This window comes from Vipera berus (genome assembly GCF_964194415.1).
Source record: "Vipera berus genome assembly, chromosome: 9".
Classification (NCBI taxonomy): Eukaryota; Metazoa; Chordata; class Lepidosauria; order Squamata; family Viperidae; genus Vipera; species Vipera berus.
The window spans coordinates 8,994,001-9,007,187 of record NC_138212.1 but is presented as its reverse complement, the minus strand read 5'-3'; the positions used below and the strand labels follow the sequence as shown (position 1 = coordinate 9,007,187).

At 45.8% G+C, this 13,187-nt stretch overlaps 1 protein-coding gene across 5 annotated transcripts in view; it reads left to right on the top strand.

Annotated features, from left to right (window-relative positions):
• Nucleotides 1-857: 857 nt before the first annotated feature.
• Nucleotides 858-13,187, top strand: part of KMT2B (lysine methyltransferase 2B) — a 63,227-nt gene continuing 50,897 nt past the window's right edge. For 4 of the 5 annotated variants that reach the window (XM_081334256.1, XM_081334254.1, XM_081334255.1 and 1 more), the window contains exon 1: nt 859-1,593. In XM_081334256.1, coding sequence (XP_081190382.1) covers nt 1,252-1,593 — 342 coding nt within the window. In that variant the 5' untranslated portion in view covers nt 859-1,251. Of the gene's footprint in view, nt 1,594-13,187 lie in introns of all 5 variants that reach the window. The other variant, XM_081334253.1, reaches the window with a different exon arrangement.

Sequence of the window (13,187 nt, the reverse complement as noted above, 5' to 3'; positions counted from 1 at the left end):
TGCTGGGCGCCCCACTCGGCCCTGTTTTGCTGGGCCCTCCCCAGCCTCTGGGGGTGGGGAGAAAAAAAATCCCCCTTTCCTTGGCTTAGCGGGCTGTGATCCTTCATTTGCTTAACCCAGGGGTCTTCAAACTTGGCCCTTTTATGACTTGTGGACTTCAACTCCCAGAATTCCTCAGCCAGCTTTGCTGGCTGAGGAATTCTGGGAGTTGAAGTCCACAAGTCATAAAAGGGCCAAGTTTGAAGACCCCTGGCTTAACCTAACAGTTTGGCCGGGTCACTTGGGGTGATGCCCTGGAGAAGGCCATTAAATTTGAAAGATTGGGGGTCGAAGGAAAGGACACCGGCCAGAGCATATCGAAAAAGCTCCCCCAAAAATGGGAAGGTGTGGAGAGACCTTGCTAAGAGTAGGACATGACTGAATGGGTAACACCCACACTGGAAGTTTTTAAGGAGAGATTGGTATAGGGCAGGGGTAAGGCAACACTCGGCTCTTTTATGACTCGTGGACTTCAACTCCCAGAATTCCTGAGTCAGCATAGCTGACTCAGGAATTCTGGGAGTTGAAGTCCACGAGTCATAAAAGAGCCGAGGTTGCCTACCCCTGGTATAGGGTTTCTTCACGGAAAGGGAATCGCACTGCATCCTGGGACCGGTAGTCTTGCAGCTGCATTCCAGAGTGAACGTAAAGGAGATTCACTTCCTATTAGCGGTTTTAAAAGACTTCTCTTGCAACAGGGCATGGAGAGAGCAGTAATACTCTGCGCCGTAAAGCACAGGCAAAACCCGAATTTTATTCTTTGTACAGACATTCTAAAAGATCCTCCGACCTCCCTCTCTCTCTCTCTCTCTCTCTCTCTCTCTCTCTCTCTCTCTCTCTAGGGCGAGCGACCATTACACCCGACTCAATCGTTCACCATGCCTAAGGGCCGTTCAGCTTCAGTGCGATCGCGGTGCCCGATGGGAAACGTAGTTTTCCTCTTTCACGGCCTCAGCCGGACTGCAGAGGGCCAAGCGCCAGCTAGGACTCTTTCCCCCACAATCCGCATCTACGTCAGACGGGCGTTTCCGGCCCGCGGCGCCCGCCGGGAACCGCGGTCCCGGAGTCTCGCCCCCTCCTTTTTCTCTCAGGGCACCGCTGCCCGACGCGGAACTCGGACTCCCAGGCTGCCTCGCGCCGCGAGCTAGAGGCGCTGGTGGAGGATTGTTATTGTGGTGGCCCGGCCCCCTAGTCTCAGCTCAGTGTTTAAAGATGGCGGCGGCGGCGGCTGCTGCGGCGGCGGCGGCGGGAGGCGGCGGCTCCTCCTCCTCCTGGGCCTGGGTGCCGCGGGGTCGCTTTCCGGGACGACCCGGCGGGTGCCGCGCGCGGGGAGCCGGGGCCGGCAGCCGCGCGCGGATCTCGCTGCTGGCGCCGCAGCTGCTCCTCTGGGCCGCCTCCGGAGAGGGCGAGCGGGCCGCGGCGGCGACGACGACGACGACGACGACGACGGGGGACACCACCCTGGGGAGCCTGCTGGGCCTGAGCCGGAGCTGGCGCCGCCTGCAGAGCCTGCTGGGGGACAGCGGCAGCAGCAGCGGCGGCGAGGAGGAGCCGGTGAGAATCCCGCGGCGGCGGCGGCGCGGCCCCTTTGACAAGGAGGGCGGCCCTGGCGCCACGGAGCCCGCTCCCTTCCTCGCCGGGCGGAGCGGCCCGTGCACGCGGTGGGGCGGCGGGTCGACCTTCCGGGCAGCCGCGCTGTCTCCCTCCCTCCCTCCTTCCTTCCCTCCTCCCCCTCGGATCGGGCGTCTCCTCCTGGGAGACTGGCCGCAGCTGGGCTGCGATGCTCGGGCCGGAGGTTCCGGCGGGGCCGGTGGTGGCTGCTCTCCATCCCGGGCTGCAGGCAGGCAGGCAGGCAGGCAGGGAGCGTCGTGGCAGCCCTTCCGCCGTGGCTCTGTCTCGGGCTCCGAGCCGGGCCCGCGTCTCCTGCACGTGGATTGCGGCGGTTTTCGCTCCTGGGCGGCCTTGGGGAGGAGGAGGAGGAGGAGGAGGAGGGGGCGGGTGGGTTTCCAGCTGACTTAGCGCTGCTGCCTGGCCCCGCGGGCTCCAGCAGTGACTTCTGCCGGCTGCTTTTCAATGCTCCGAGTGGCCTCCGTCGGTGTTGATAGCTGCCCACCTTCGCCGCGCTCGTCCGGGCGTGCACTTGGGTCCCAGGGGCGCTTCCCCTTCCCGAGGAAAAAAAAAAAGGAAACCCCGGCTGGGGATGGCAGCTGAGCTGGCAGGGAGCCTCCTGGAACTTGCGCCCCGGTTGCTATCAAAGCCGCTCCTCCCTTTGTGCCGCTTGGCACGGCGTGGTGTGCAACTAGTTCAGGTGTGATGGGGTAGCCATGGTGAACAGATGCTGTCCTCCTCCGGGGGAAACCGTGGAGGAGGGGTTTTTGCTTCCAGCCCTTGTTGTTTGTAGGCAGCTGTTCTCCCTTTTGCTCCTAGGTGCTCTTTAATAGGAAGGTGATGGCTCTTTGGGAGAGAGGGAGGAGGAGGGCCTGTTCCTGGTTAGTTGGGGGTGTGGTGCATTCAGACATATGCTGCCTTTGTTTCTTCCTGGATCCTCCAGAATTACTCCTGGAACAGTCACCTGCCAGAGAGGCTTTCTCCTCCTCCATCCTCCTGTATCCTGATCCTTGGAGGAACCAGCTTAACCGGAGAGGTCCTTTCGTGCAGCTTCTTACAAAGCAGCTTGGCAGATGCTTGCAGGATTCTAAAGGAATCCCTTGATTCCTGAAAGGTTGGAGGTTTCTTTGGAGTAAGATTCTGTTGCTTGCTTCTGGAAACTTCAAAAAGTTACCTGGGAACGTTTTCAGGAAACTGAAAATGTCTAGGAAGTGCCAGAAACAGGCTGGATGGTGGCTTGACTTTCATACATTCGTGGCAGCTCCTTGCGTATGAATTGCATTTCCATAATCTTCATGCAGGAAAAAAAACATTTAGTGGAAGCGCTAAATTGAGGGATATCCACTCCCCTGGAAGGGGTTATTGATATGGAAGAGCTTTCTGTCATGAGTCCCACTTGTAGACAGCAGTCATCCAGTCGATATAGAGTATAAGCTTTCCCCTGCCTGCTTCAGTTTGATTGGCATCGCCCCTGAATATTTGCAACTTGTCTTTGCAAGCTTGGAAGCAGCACATCAAATAGGCCTTTACCACTTATTTTATTTATTTGGGGCTAGTTGCTGTTGCTGATTGCAAAATGATGGGTTATGGCACCCTGACAGGGTTTCAGAAGCCCGGTGATATCAAGCACCTAGTCTAGGGGTAGGCAACCTTGGCTCTTTTATGACTTGTGAACTTCAACTCCCAGAATTCCTGGCTGACTCAGGAATTCTGGGAGTTGAAGTCCAGGAGTCATAAAAGAGCCAAGGTTGCCTACCCCTGACCTAATCTTATAGAAGAAGCTAAGGCAGGGGTGTCAAACTGTCGGCCCACGGGCCAGATGCATCCTACTGAAGCCACGCCCACCCCATTGCTGGCAATGCAAAAAGAGTCGCGACACGTCACGTGATGTGGCAAGTTTGACACCTGTGAGCTAAGGGAATCAATCCTAACAGAAAGTCTATGTGGCCTTTGAAACAAGGCCACAAGTAAAAGGTTTGAGAATTGTTTGGCATGGGTCACTGCTTCCTAAGGTGGAATGCTTTACATCTGAGGATAGACAGTGACCTCAGGCCTAACATGGCAAAGCAAAGCGGATACCTAGTTAGTACTTCAAGTGGGCTTCCTTTTATCACCTGCTGCAATAGCCATAGTCTCTGTGGTCCCAGATGAAATATTGCAAGCACGACTCTCTTTCTCACACCTTTCACAAAAGACAAAAGATGCACTGTGTTCATATTTTTAAAGCCACAATTGTGAGGATTCTGCTACAGCTCTTGGCGGCGACGATTTTTGTCATCAAGGTTTTTCTTCCTCCTTTGATTTTGTCACTTGGGTATAACTTGAAAGTTAGCCTGGTCATTAGTGACATTATTTAGCTTGCATGAGAAAGACTGAGGGTTGGGCCCTTAAGCTCAATTCTTATTCCTTCTCCCTTAGCACTTGACATCTTGAGAGCACACAAGAAAGCAACGGGGTGTTTGGATTTGTGAAGTAACATTTTAGGTTGATCAGGCTAGGTAGGCAGAAGACACTAAAAGGGTTTGTACTCCACATCAAAACTGATGAAAATTAATCTGTTGTGATGAGTTTGAACGTAAGTCTCTACCTCTTAAGAGAAGGTCTCTAAGATTCATCTAGTTTGCTGCTGTGCATAATACAGCGGCCAACCAAATGAATATGGAGAGCTTGCAAACAGAATACAAGAGTGCCAGTTGTTTGTTTTTAAGAATTGCCTGATCTTTGATTTTAGAGATTAATATACACCTATCAGAATTAGTGATAATTTACAGCCCAGTCTTCTATTAGTGCATAGTTCCCTTTATGCTTAAATTGATAGCTGTTCACCACATCTAGTGTTCAGTACATTCCATAGCTATAATTGTACAAACTATATTTTTTGAATAGTCATGCATCTTGTGTGTAGCTTCATTAAATTCACTATTTCAGTTTGGAAGAAAAGTGTTTCTCCACGTTTTTCTTTTCTGTAATTTCTCCCTCAGCCACTATTTTAGTTTGTCCTTTCCTTGCCAATGGCTCTTGCCATGATCCTTACTTAGTGTAAACAAGTACTGTATGTAGACCTCGGGAACTGAAAGATTCAATTGTTCTTTGTCTCTGTTGATCTATGCAGTTTTTGCGCTACCGATTAAGCAGGCCTCAATTAGAGTTCCATTAATAATGGCATATACATTTTTCTTACAAGTTACCTTTTCCACTGCAATCAGTTGCCTGACAATTGCACATTTCATGACACGAGATTGAATACATTCTAAGATAGAATTCTAGTTCCTGGGAAATATATTTTATCATATACCTCCAAATTATAGCCTTTTCATAGCCCCAGAGCTGCCTGTGAGCCTGAGGATGTAGGAAATTCATGGACGCTGCACTGCTCATCCTTAAGTAGGTCTAAGGAAAAGGAATATATATATATATATATATATATATATATATATATATATATATATATATATATATATATATATATATATATATATATATATATATATATATATATATATATATATATATATATACACACACACACACATATATATATATACACACACACACACACACACACACACACACACACACACACATATATATATATATATATATATATATATATATATATATATATATATATATATATATATATATATATATATATATATATATATATATATATATATATATATATATATATCAACTTGGAAAAAAATCCTCAAAGCATCTTATCTCTGCCCTTGTGATTAATCATCACTCCATGTATTGCATCTTTTTTTTTAAAAAAAAATCTGAGTATAGTTTCCAGCTATCAAAATGTTGTCCACTCCAGAGTTAAAGCCCACAAAAGAGGGTTTGAAGGCCTCCTTTGTGATCGTAGAATACATCTCAGAATCCATTGCAGTGGATAGATTAAACAGACAGCAAGTTTGAAAGCTGCAGAACTAGTAAGGAGTGGTCACCGTACTTGAATTACAGTAATACAGGTAGTCCTCGACATACCACAGTTCATTTAGTGACGGTTCAAAGTTACAAAAAAAATTTAATTAAATAAATAAAATAATAATACAACCGCACTGAAAAAAGTGACAGCCGTTTTTCACACTTACAACTGTTTTGTTTTTTTAATCCCATTTATATCCCGCCCTTCTCCGAAGACTCAGGGCGGCTTACAATCTTAGAAGCACAAACCAATGTGCTTAGCAATAGCCTTCATTCTATGTATATGCCTGCTTATTAGGGCTTTCACACACACACCAGCGGCATTATTACAAAGTCAGCTTAATTGCCCCCAACAATCTGGGTCCTCATTTTACCTACCTCGGAAGGATGGAAGGCTGAGTCAACCTTGAGCCTGGTGGGACGCGAACCTGCACTAACTGCAGGCAGCTGGTGTTACTTAAGGAGGCATTAGCCCACTGCTCCACCAAGGCTCTTGCAGCATCCCCTTGGTCACATGATCAGTATTCTGACACTTGGCAACTGACTCATGTTTATGACGGTTGCAGTGTCAAGTGATCCCTTCTTGTGACCTTCTGACAAGCAAAGTCAATGGGGAAGCCTGATTCGCTTAACAAGCGTGTTTCTAATGTAACAATTGCAGTGATTCACTTAACGACTTGGTCAAGAAAGGTCATAAAATGGGGTAAAATTTACTTGAACTGTCTCGCTTGGCAGCAGAAATGTTGTGTTCAGTTGTGGCCGTAAGTCAAGGATTACCTGTAGAGGACTTATATGATTTCTAATTACAAGCATAAAGCTGCTGGTTTCTACAAGTATAAATAATCCGTAAAATAAAACTGTTTAGATCTTTACTCCCCTCCCCAGGCCCAATAAGCTGTAACCTCCTAGCTCAGGGGTAGGCAACCGTGGCTCTTTTATGACTCGTGGACGTCAACTCCCAGAATTCCTGAGCCACGATTGCTTACCCCTGTCTAGCTTTTCATGAAATATGCTGCTGGCGATACAGTACTAGCAGCAACTGAAGCTGCATACTTGTTTGTACCATCCATCTTCTGCTGGAAATGCATGAGCATCTATGCTACTGTGGATTGTGTCAGGACCTTCAGGCAGCCCACCTGCAACTTCTGTTTCCTCAAGGCAGCTGTTTATGGGTGGCTATGGGTATCTCATAAAAAGTTGTTCTCATTTTGCAGCTCACAGGAATAAAAACAGTTTTCTAGGATGTGCTAGTGATGGCTGATCAAGACTCAAATCAAATGAACTCTCAGGCAAATAATTCAGTTCAATCCAGAGTTTTAAGATGGGTGAGTCTCTCATGTCTTGGACTCACCTGTTCTCTTTTATATATGTTCACTCCATGCTTCTTTCTCTCTTAGAACAGAGCTCTCCAACCTTTCCGGCTTGGAGGCTCGGAAGGAAAGGAAGCAGCAGGGAAATGTGCACAAATGGGCACGCGCATAATGGTGGTGCTAGCATGCACACGCATGCACAAGTGGGCCATGCGTGCCCATGGTAGGCACACCCTGGCACCCGCCTGCATGCACAAATGGGCCGTTGCCATCCACGCACATACGCAAGTGGGCCGCTGGCACCTGTGTGATTCTGGTAGCGGTGCTAATGTCCCCACGCATACACAAATGGGGCTGCTAATGCCTATGCGGTGGTGCTACCGTGAGTGGGGGGGGTTTGCCAGCGATTCCCAGGCCCCAGTGGCCAATAGGCCACGGCACGGTACCAGGCCACGGACCATAGGTTGGAGACCCATGTCTTAGAACTTTTGCCTTTGCTGTAACTGTAGAATTTTTGTAGGATGAAATATGTACACACAGACACATTTAAATTGTTGGAAACATCATAAATTATGTTGTGTGTGTGTGTATGAGATGCTTTGTATATATGCATGCGTCATCGTCCCTCCGTCCTATACGTTCCCACAGAGAGGGCCTCCTCAGGGTACCACCGGTCAGAGAATGTCGGCTGGTGACCCCCAGGGGGAGAGCATTCTCGGTGGGTGCTCCAATCCTTTGGAACCGCTTACCAGCTGAACTCCGGATGGCCCCCGACCTTCGCTCCTTCCGGCGTGATCTAAAAACTTATCTATTCGAACAAGCCGGCCTGGCCTGATGGATTTGGGTTTTAAAATTATTTATCTAATGTATTCTTATTTTATTGCCCTGTACACCACCCTGAGTCCTCTAGGAGTAGGGCGGTATATAAATCAAATAAATAAAATAAAAAATAAATAAATATGTATACTACACACTACATACATACACACATACATATACATACATATACATATCTGTATATGTATACACACAAACACACACACTGTATTTACTGCTTCATCTCATCTGTGCCTGCCTACAGGGGAAGAAACCCCAATTCACATTTGTTTCAGTTAATAAATTTTTATCTGCCGGCCGCCTGAGGAGAATCATTTACTATCCTCAGGCAGCCAGGTGAATGGCTACCTCAGCCTAGCAAACTTCGATTGAAATAAAATTTGCCTAACATTTTTAGTCACATTTAGTACAGGTAACTCTCAACTTACAACCGTCTGCTTAGTGACTGTTTACATTGGCAGTGAAAAAAGTGACTTACGACCGTTTTTCTCACAACTGTTGCAACATCCCCCTGGTCACATGATCCAAATTCAGAGTCTCAGCAACTGGCATGTACTTCTGACGGTTGCCGAGCCCCAGGGTCACGTGATCACCTTCTGCGACCTTCTGACAAGGCAAGTCAATAGGGAAGCCCGATTCACTTTAACAAGTGTGTGGCTAACTTAACAATTACAATGATTCATTTAACAACTGTGACAAGAAATGTCATAAGATGAGACAAGTCTTGCTTAGAAATGGAAATTTGGGGTTCAGTTGTAAGCCATATAGGGCTACCTGTACAGGCTTTCTCAACTGTGGCAACTCAGAAATGTGTGGATCTCAGCTCTCAGAATTGATATTACCCAGTGTGGGTAATATTAATATTTCAGGAAGAGAGTGTGCTTGGTATTAGTTCTTATTATGACTGGTTGCAGAAACATTTGTGCACATGAATTTGAAGACTGCTTCAGTCATGTTCTTCCTTTGAGTGTTGAATTTCCTGCGGTTTATAGCTAGGTGCTTTGATTACTAGACAGAAGTTAAGGAACAAGAAGGAAACTTTTCCCTCCTATTTTTTTTGTAAAATGTGCTAAAGAACTGATTGTCTGTAATCCATTCATTAGACTATAGCAGGGGCAGGCAACCTTGGCTCTTTTATGACTCATGGACTTCAACTCCCAGAATTCCTGAGCCAGTCATGCTAAGGGGAAAGGGAGAGGTTTCCATGCTGGCTCAGGAATTCTGGGAGTTGAAGTCCACGAGTCCTAAAAGAGCCAAGGTTGCCTACCCCTGGCCTATAGCATTAATTCTGCCTCTGCATTTTTTTGAGTTTATTTTTTCCATTTCCAAGGTGCATAAATGTACAGAATCATGAATGGGTTGAGACACTCACAGGCCTGTATGCAAGAGTGAATGAATAAACATTCTTGCATTATCCCTCTTTGTGCTGTATCAGGGTTGGAAGGTGGATTAGTTGGAAGCTGGGATGTCAGCCATGCATGTATGAAATAAGCTGATGCACTGAAATATGTAATATCTATGAACATTCTGGTAGAACTGGGCTTCTTAAACTTTTTTTTTGTTCCAGGGACCCCTTTGGGAGCCTGGTGAAACTTGCAGGTCCTTCTCAGAAAAAGGAATATAAATATACAAAATAAAATGATATAGCCTTGGTGGAGCAATGGGCTAATGCCTCCTTAAGTAACACCAGCTGCCTGCAATTAGTGCAGGTTCGAGTCCCACCAGGCTCAAGGTTGACTCAGCCTTCCATCCTTCCGAGGTAGGTAAAATGAGGACCCAGATTGTTGGGGGCAATAAGCTGACTTTGTAATAATGCCGCTTGGGGGCGGCCGAAAGCCCTAATAAGCAGGCATATACATAGAATGAAGGCTATTGCTAAGCACATTGATTTGTGCTTCTTAGATTGTAAGCCGCCCTGAGTCTTCGGAGAAGGGCGGGATATAAATGGGATTAAAAAAAATAAAATAAAAAATAAAGTTGTATTTTTTCCCCTATCCAAGTTCACAGACCCCCTAAAATCTATTGATGGACCTCCAAAGCTTTAGGCTTTTAGCACAGTACAGCATGACCTATGAAGGGGCAAGCATGACCTTTGCACCTTAACTGGCTGCATAATTTATCATCTGATTATAGAGAAGTTGGTTGATTCCTCTTAAAGAGCTTTCTGTCAGCTAAAATTGCTCCAAGAACTGAGCCGAGTCCCAACCCACCTATCTTTCTGATAATTAATAAGAATACCTGCAAATTAGTTACACCTTGCCTTGAATTTCAATAGGGAAGAAATATAATAAAACCGTTGCATGTGCACACCCCCAAACAAAAGAATAAACCAGGAGTTCTGCTTTATTAAACAGTATTGTGCCACTATTCATTCATTTCCTCTCCATGTGTTGGTGAACATCCTGCACAGCAGAATGTTAACAAGAACCTGGGATTATGGTTAAATAGGTTTAAAAAGCCAGATTTTGTAAAATAACAGTGCTCCCTGATTTATAAATCTGCTTCTTTGTAATCCCTGGTTTATAGGCAATATTGTGCTAAATGTATATGCTTATTATACATTTACTGTACATGCTACTTGCCTAAAGACACTGTACAAATTGCTGCTTAATGAGGCAGAATTCCTAAGTTCTGTATGATGGCACATAATTATGTATTGATTAGTTGCAAAGCCATATCAGAATAACAAAAGACAATAATAAAACCGTCTAACATAATACAGCGAGTAGGCAAGAAAATACAGTTCTCATTTCTATATCATCTCTACAGTTTACTTCCATAAGATCCATATATCCAGTTCTCAGTTGTGCTGTTTTATTCAGGTAATGCTGGCTGGGGAATTCTGGGAATTGAAGTCCACAAGTTGCCAAGGTCGGATACTCCTGGTCTTAACCAACTTGCCTTGCTTTCTTTTCCCAAATCCTGCAATTCAGGGGTTCTAGGTGCTTCCAAATTGTTTCAGAAAGAAGCCTGGCATCTTTCTGGCATCATCATTATCATGGTCAGGCTAGATTTTCATTTCTTGACAGCCGCTTCCAAGTGCAGTAGTCCTCTCCATTTCCTGTGTTTGTTTTTCAAGTGATCCACATGCCCCTTGCCACAAGAAAATGCTGACAGCTCTTTCTGTCCCAGGCTGAATAATAAGCTCCATTCGGCATTCTGATCGGATGAGCCGGTGGGAGAGAAAAGTTGGAAGCATTTGCTAGCCGGGCACGGCTCTGTTTTATGCGTATTCCTGTTTTCAAAACACTCCTGAATTATTTTACCGCCAGTGGGTGTCCCTTTACCAGCTGGAGAGGGTTGCCGTCGATTAATACATCTGTTTTTGGGGATGAAGGTCTGGCGTAACTCGCTGCAACTGGCCACTGCCGTCCTCTTTGCCATACACTTTTAAGAGTGGCATCTTGGGAGCCTGGAAGGGATACAGGTAGTCCTCGACTTACAACATTTCATTTAGTGATCATTTGAAGTTACAGAAGCAATGGAAAAGTGACTTACGACCGTTTTTCAGCACTTAGGACCATTGCAGCCTCCCCAAGATTATGTGATCAAAAATTCAGAGGCTCGGCAACTGACTCATATTTACAGCTCATTTAGTGACCACTTGAGGTTACAATGGCACTGAAAAAAGGGACTTATGACCATTTTTTCACACTTACAGCCATTGTAGCATCCCCGTGGTCACCTGATCAAAACTCAGATGCTTGGCAACTGATTCGTATTTATGATGGTTGCAGTGTCCCGGAGTCATGTGATCCCCTTTTGAGACCTTCTGACAAGCCAAGTCAAAGGGGAAGCCAGTTTCACTTAACAAACCTGTGACTAATTTAACAACTGCAGGGATTCGCTTAAGAACTGTGGCAAGAAAGATCGTAGAATAGGGCAAAATTCACTTAACAAATGTTTCATTTAACAACAGAAATGTGTGGGCTCGATTGCCGTCGTAAGTCGAGGACTGCCTGTATGTTTGTATTTAGAAACAGCTGGGACAGCCATCAACGTTACAGCTCTGAATGTAAAGGTGCAACAACCCACGAAGAGCGCACAAATGCGAATAAAAAGCGTAGGGGCAAAGTATAAGGCCAGGGGTCTTCAAACCTGGCCCTTTTATGACTTGTGGACTTCAACTCCCAGAATCCCTTAGCCATCCATGCTGGCTGAGGAATTCTGGGAGTTGAAGTCCACAAGTCATAAAAGGGCCAACTTTGAAAGACCCCTGGTATAAGCAGTCAGCTTAATTTTGAAATTTTGTGCCATTGGATCTGAATTTTCCTTCCCTGAAGAGAGAGACAGAGATGAGATCGTCCCTGCATGCTTTTCTCTCTGACCCTGCCAACAGCTGGGTTTGACTGCTCCGCCATGTGATCATTAATCTTGAGAGAATTTGGCCTCAAAACAGAAAAAAAGTTGCTCATTTCGGCTCTGCTGTTTCTTTCTTGATTTTCTGCAGAAGCCCTGCCAGCTTTAGCTGAATCTGTACCTGATCTCAGTATTCTTTCTTTCTTTCTTTCTTTCTTTCTTTCTTTCTTTCTTTCTTTCTTTCTTTCTTTCTTTCTTTCTTTCTTTCTTTCTTTCTTTCTTTTTTGCCACCTGTTTCCCAGGTGCTGCTACCTTGACTACGTCTTGACACTTGGGTCTGAAATCTAGCAATTATCGTGGATCACCTGTCAAAAGAAAAAGGGTTTTCGGTCGCTTTTGTAGAATTATTTTTCTCTTTTGCTCTTGAGTCCCAGGATTGTTTCATTCTCCGTTTTCAAAACTTAACACCTGCAGTTTTTCTTTCTGAAACTGAGGACTAATCCACTGGCATTCAAATCTATTAAAAGCTTCTGCATTTGGGAGGTGGGGGAAGCAGACAGTTGCTACGACTTGGGTGACCTTTCAAATCTAAATTGTGAATAAATAAATAGTAAAGATCTAATGAGGCCCCATGCAGAGCTGTCAACTTGATCCTTCCTTTCGATGCAACGTGCCACTTGTGCGTGCGACCCGTGTGTTAAAATGGCCAACCTTTTCTGCTGTATGTGCACGTGTGCCTAGGATATTTTTCCCATTCTTTCCCCAAAGATAATGGGAAAGGCATCCCATTAAGAGCCGTGGTGGTGCAGTGGTTAGAATGCAGTACTGCAGGCTAATTCTGCTGGCTGCCGGCTGCCAGCAGTTCGATTCTTACCGCTTCAAGATTGACTCAGCTTTCCATCCTTCCGAGATCGGTAAAATGAAGACTCAGATTGCTGGGGGCAGCATGCTAACTCTGTAAAACGCTCAGACAGGGCTGTAAAGCAGTATGAAGCGGTATATAAGTGCTATTGCTATCCGAACATTGTTCCTGTTTCAGTTAATGTCTGTGGAGCTTCTCAGTCATCCGGATCATGGTTGTCCCAAGGGTGCTTTTTCAAAAGGCAACTGGGCTTTCTTTGTTTTTCTTTGAAGACGTTTCGCTTCTCATCCAAAAGGTTT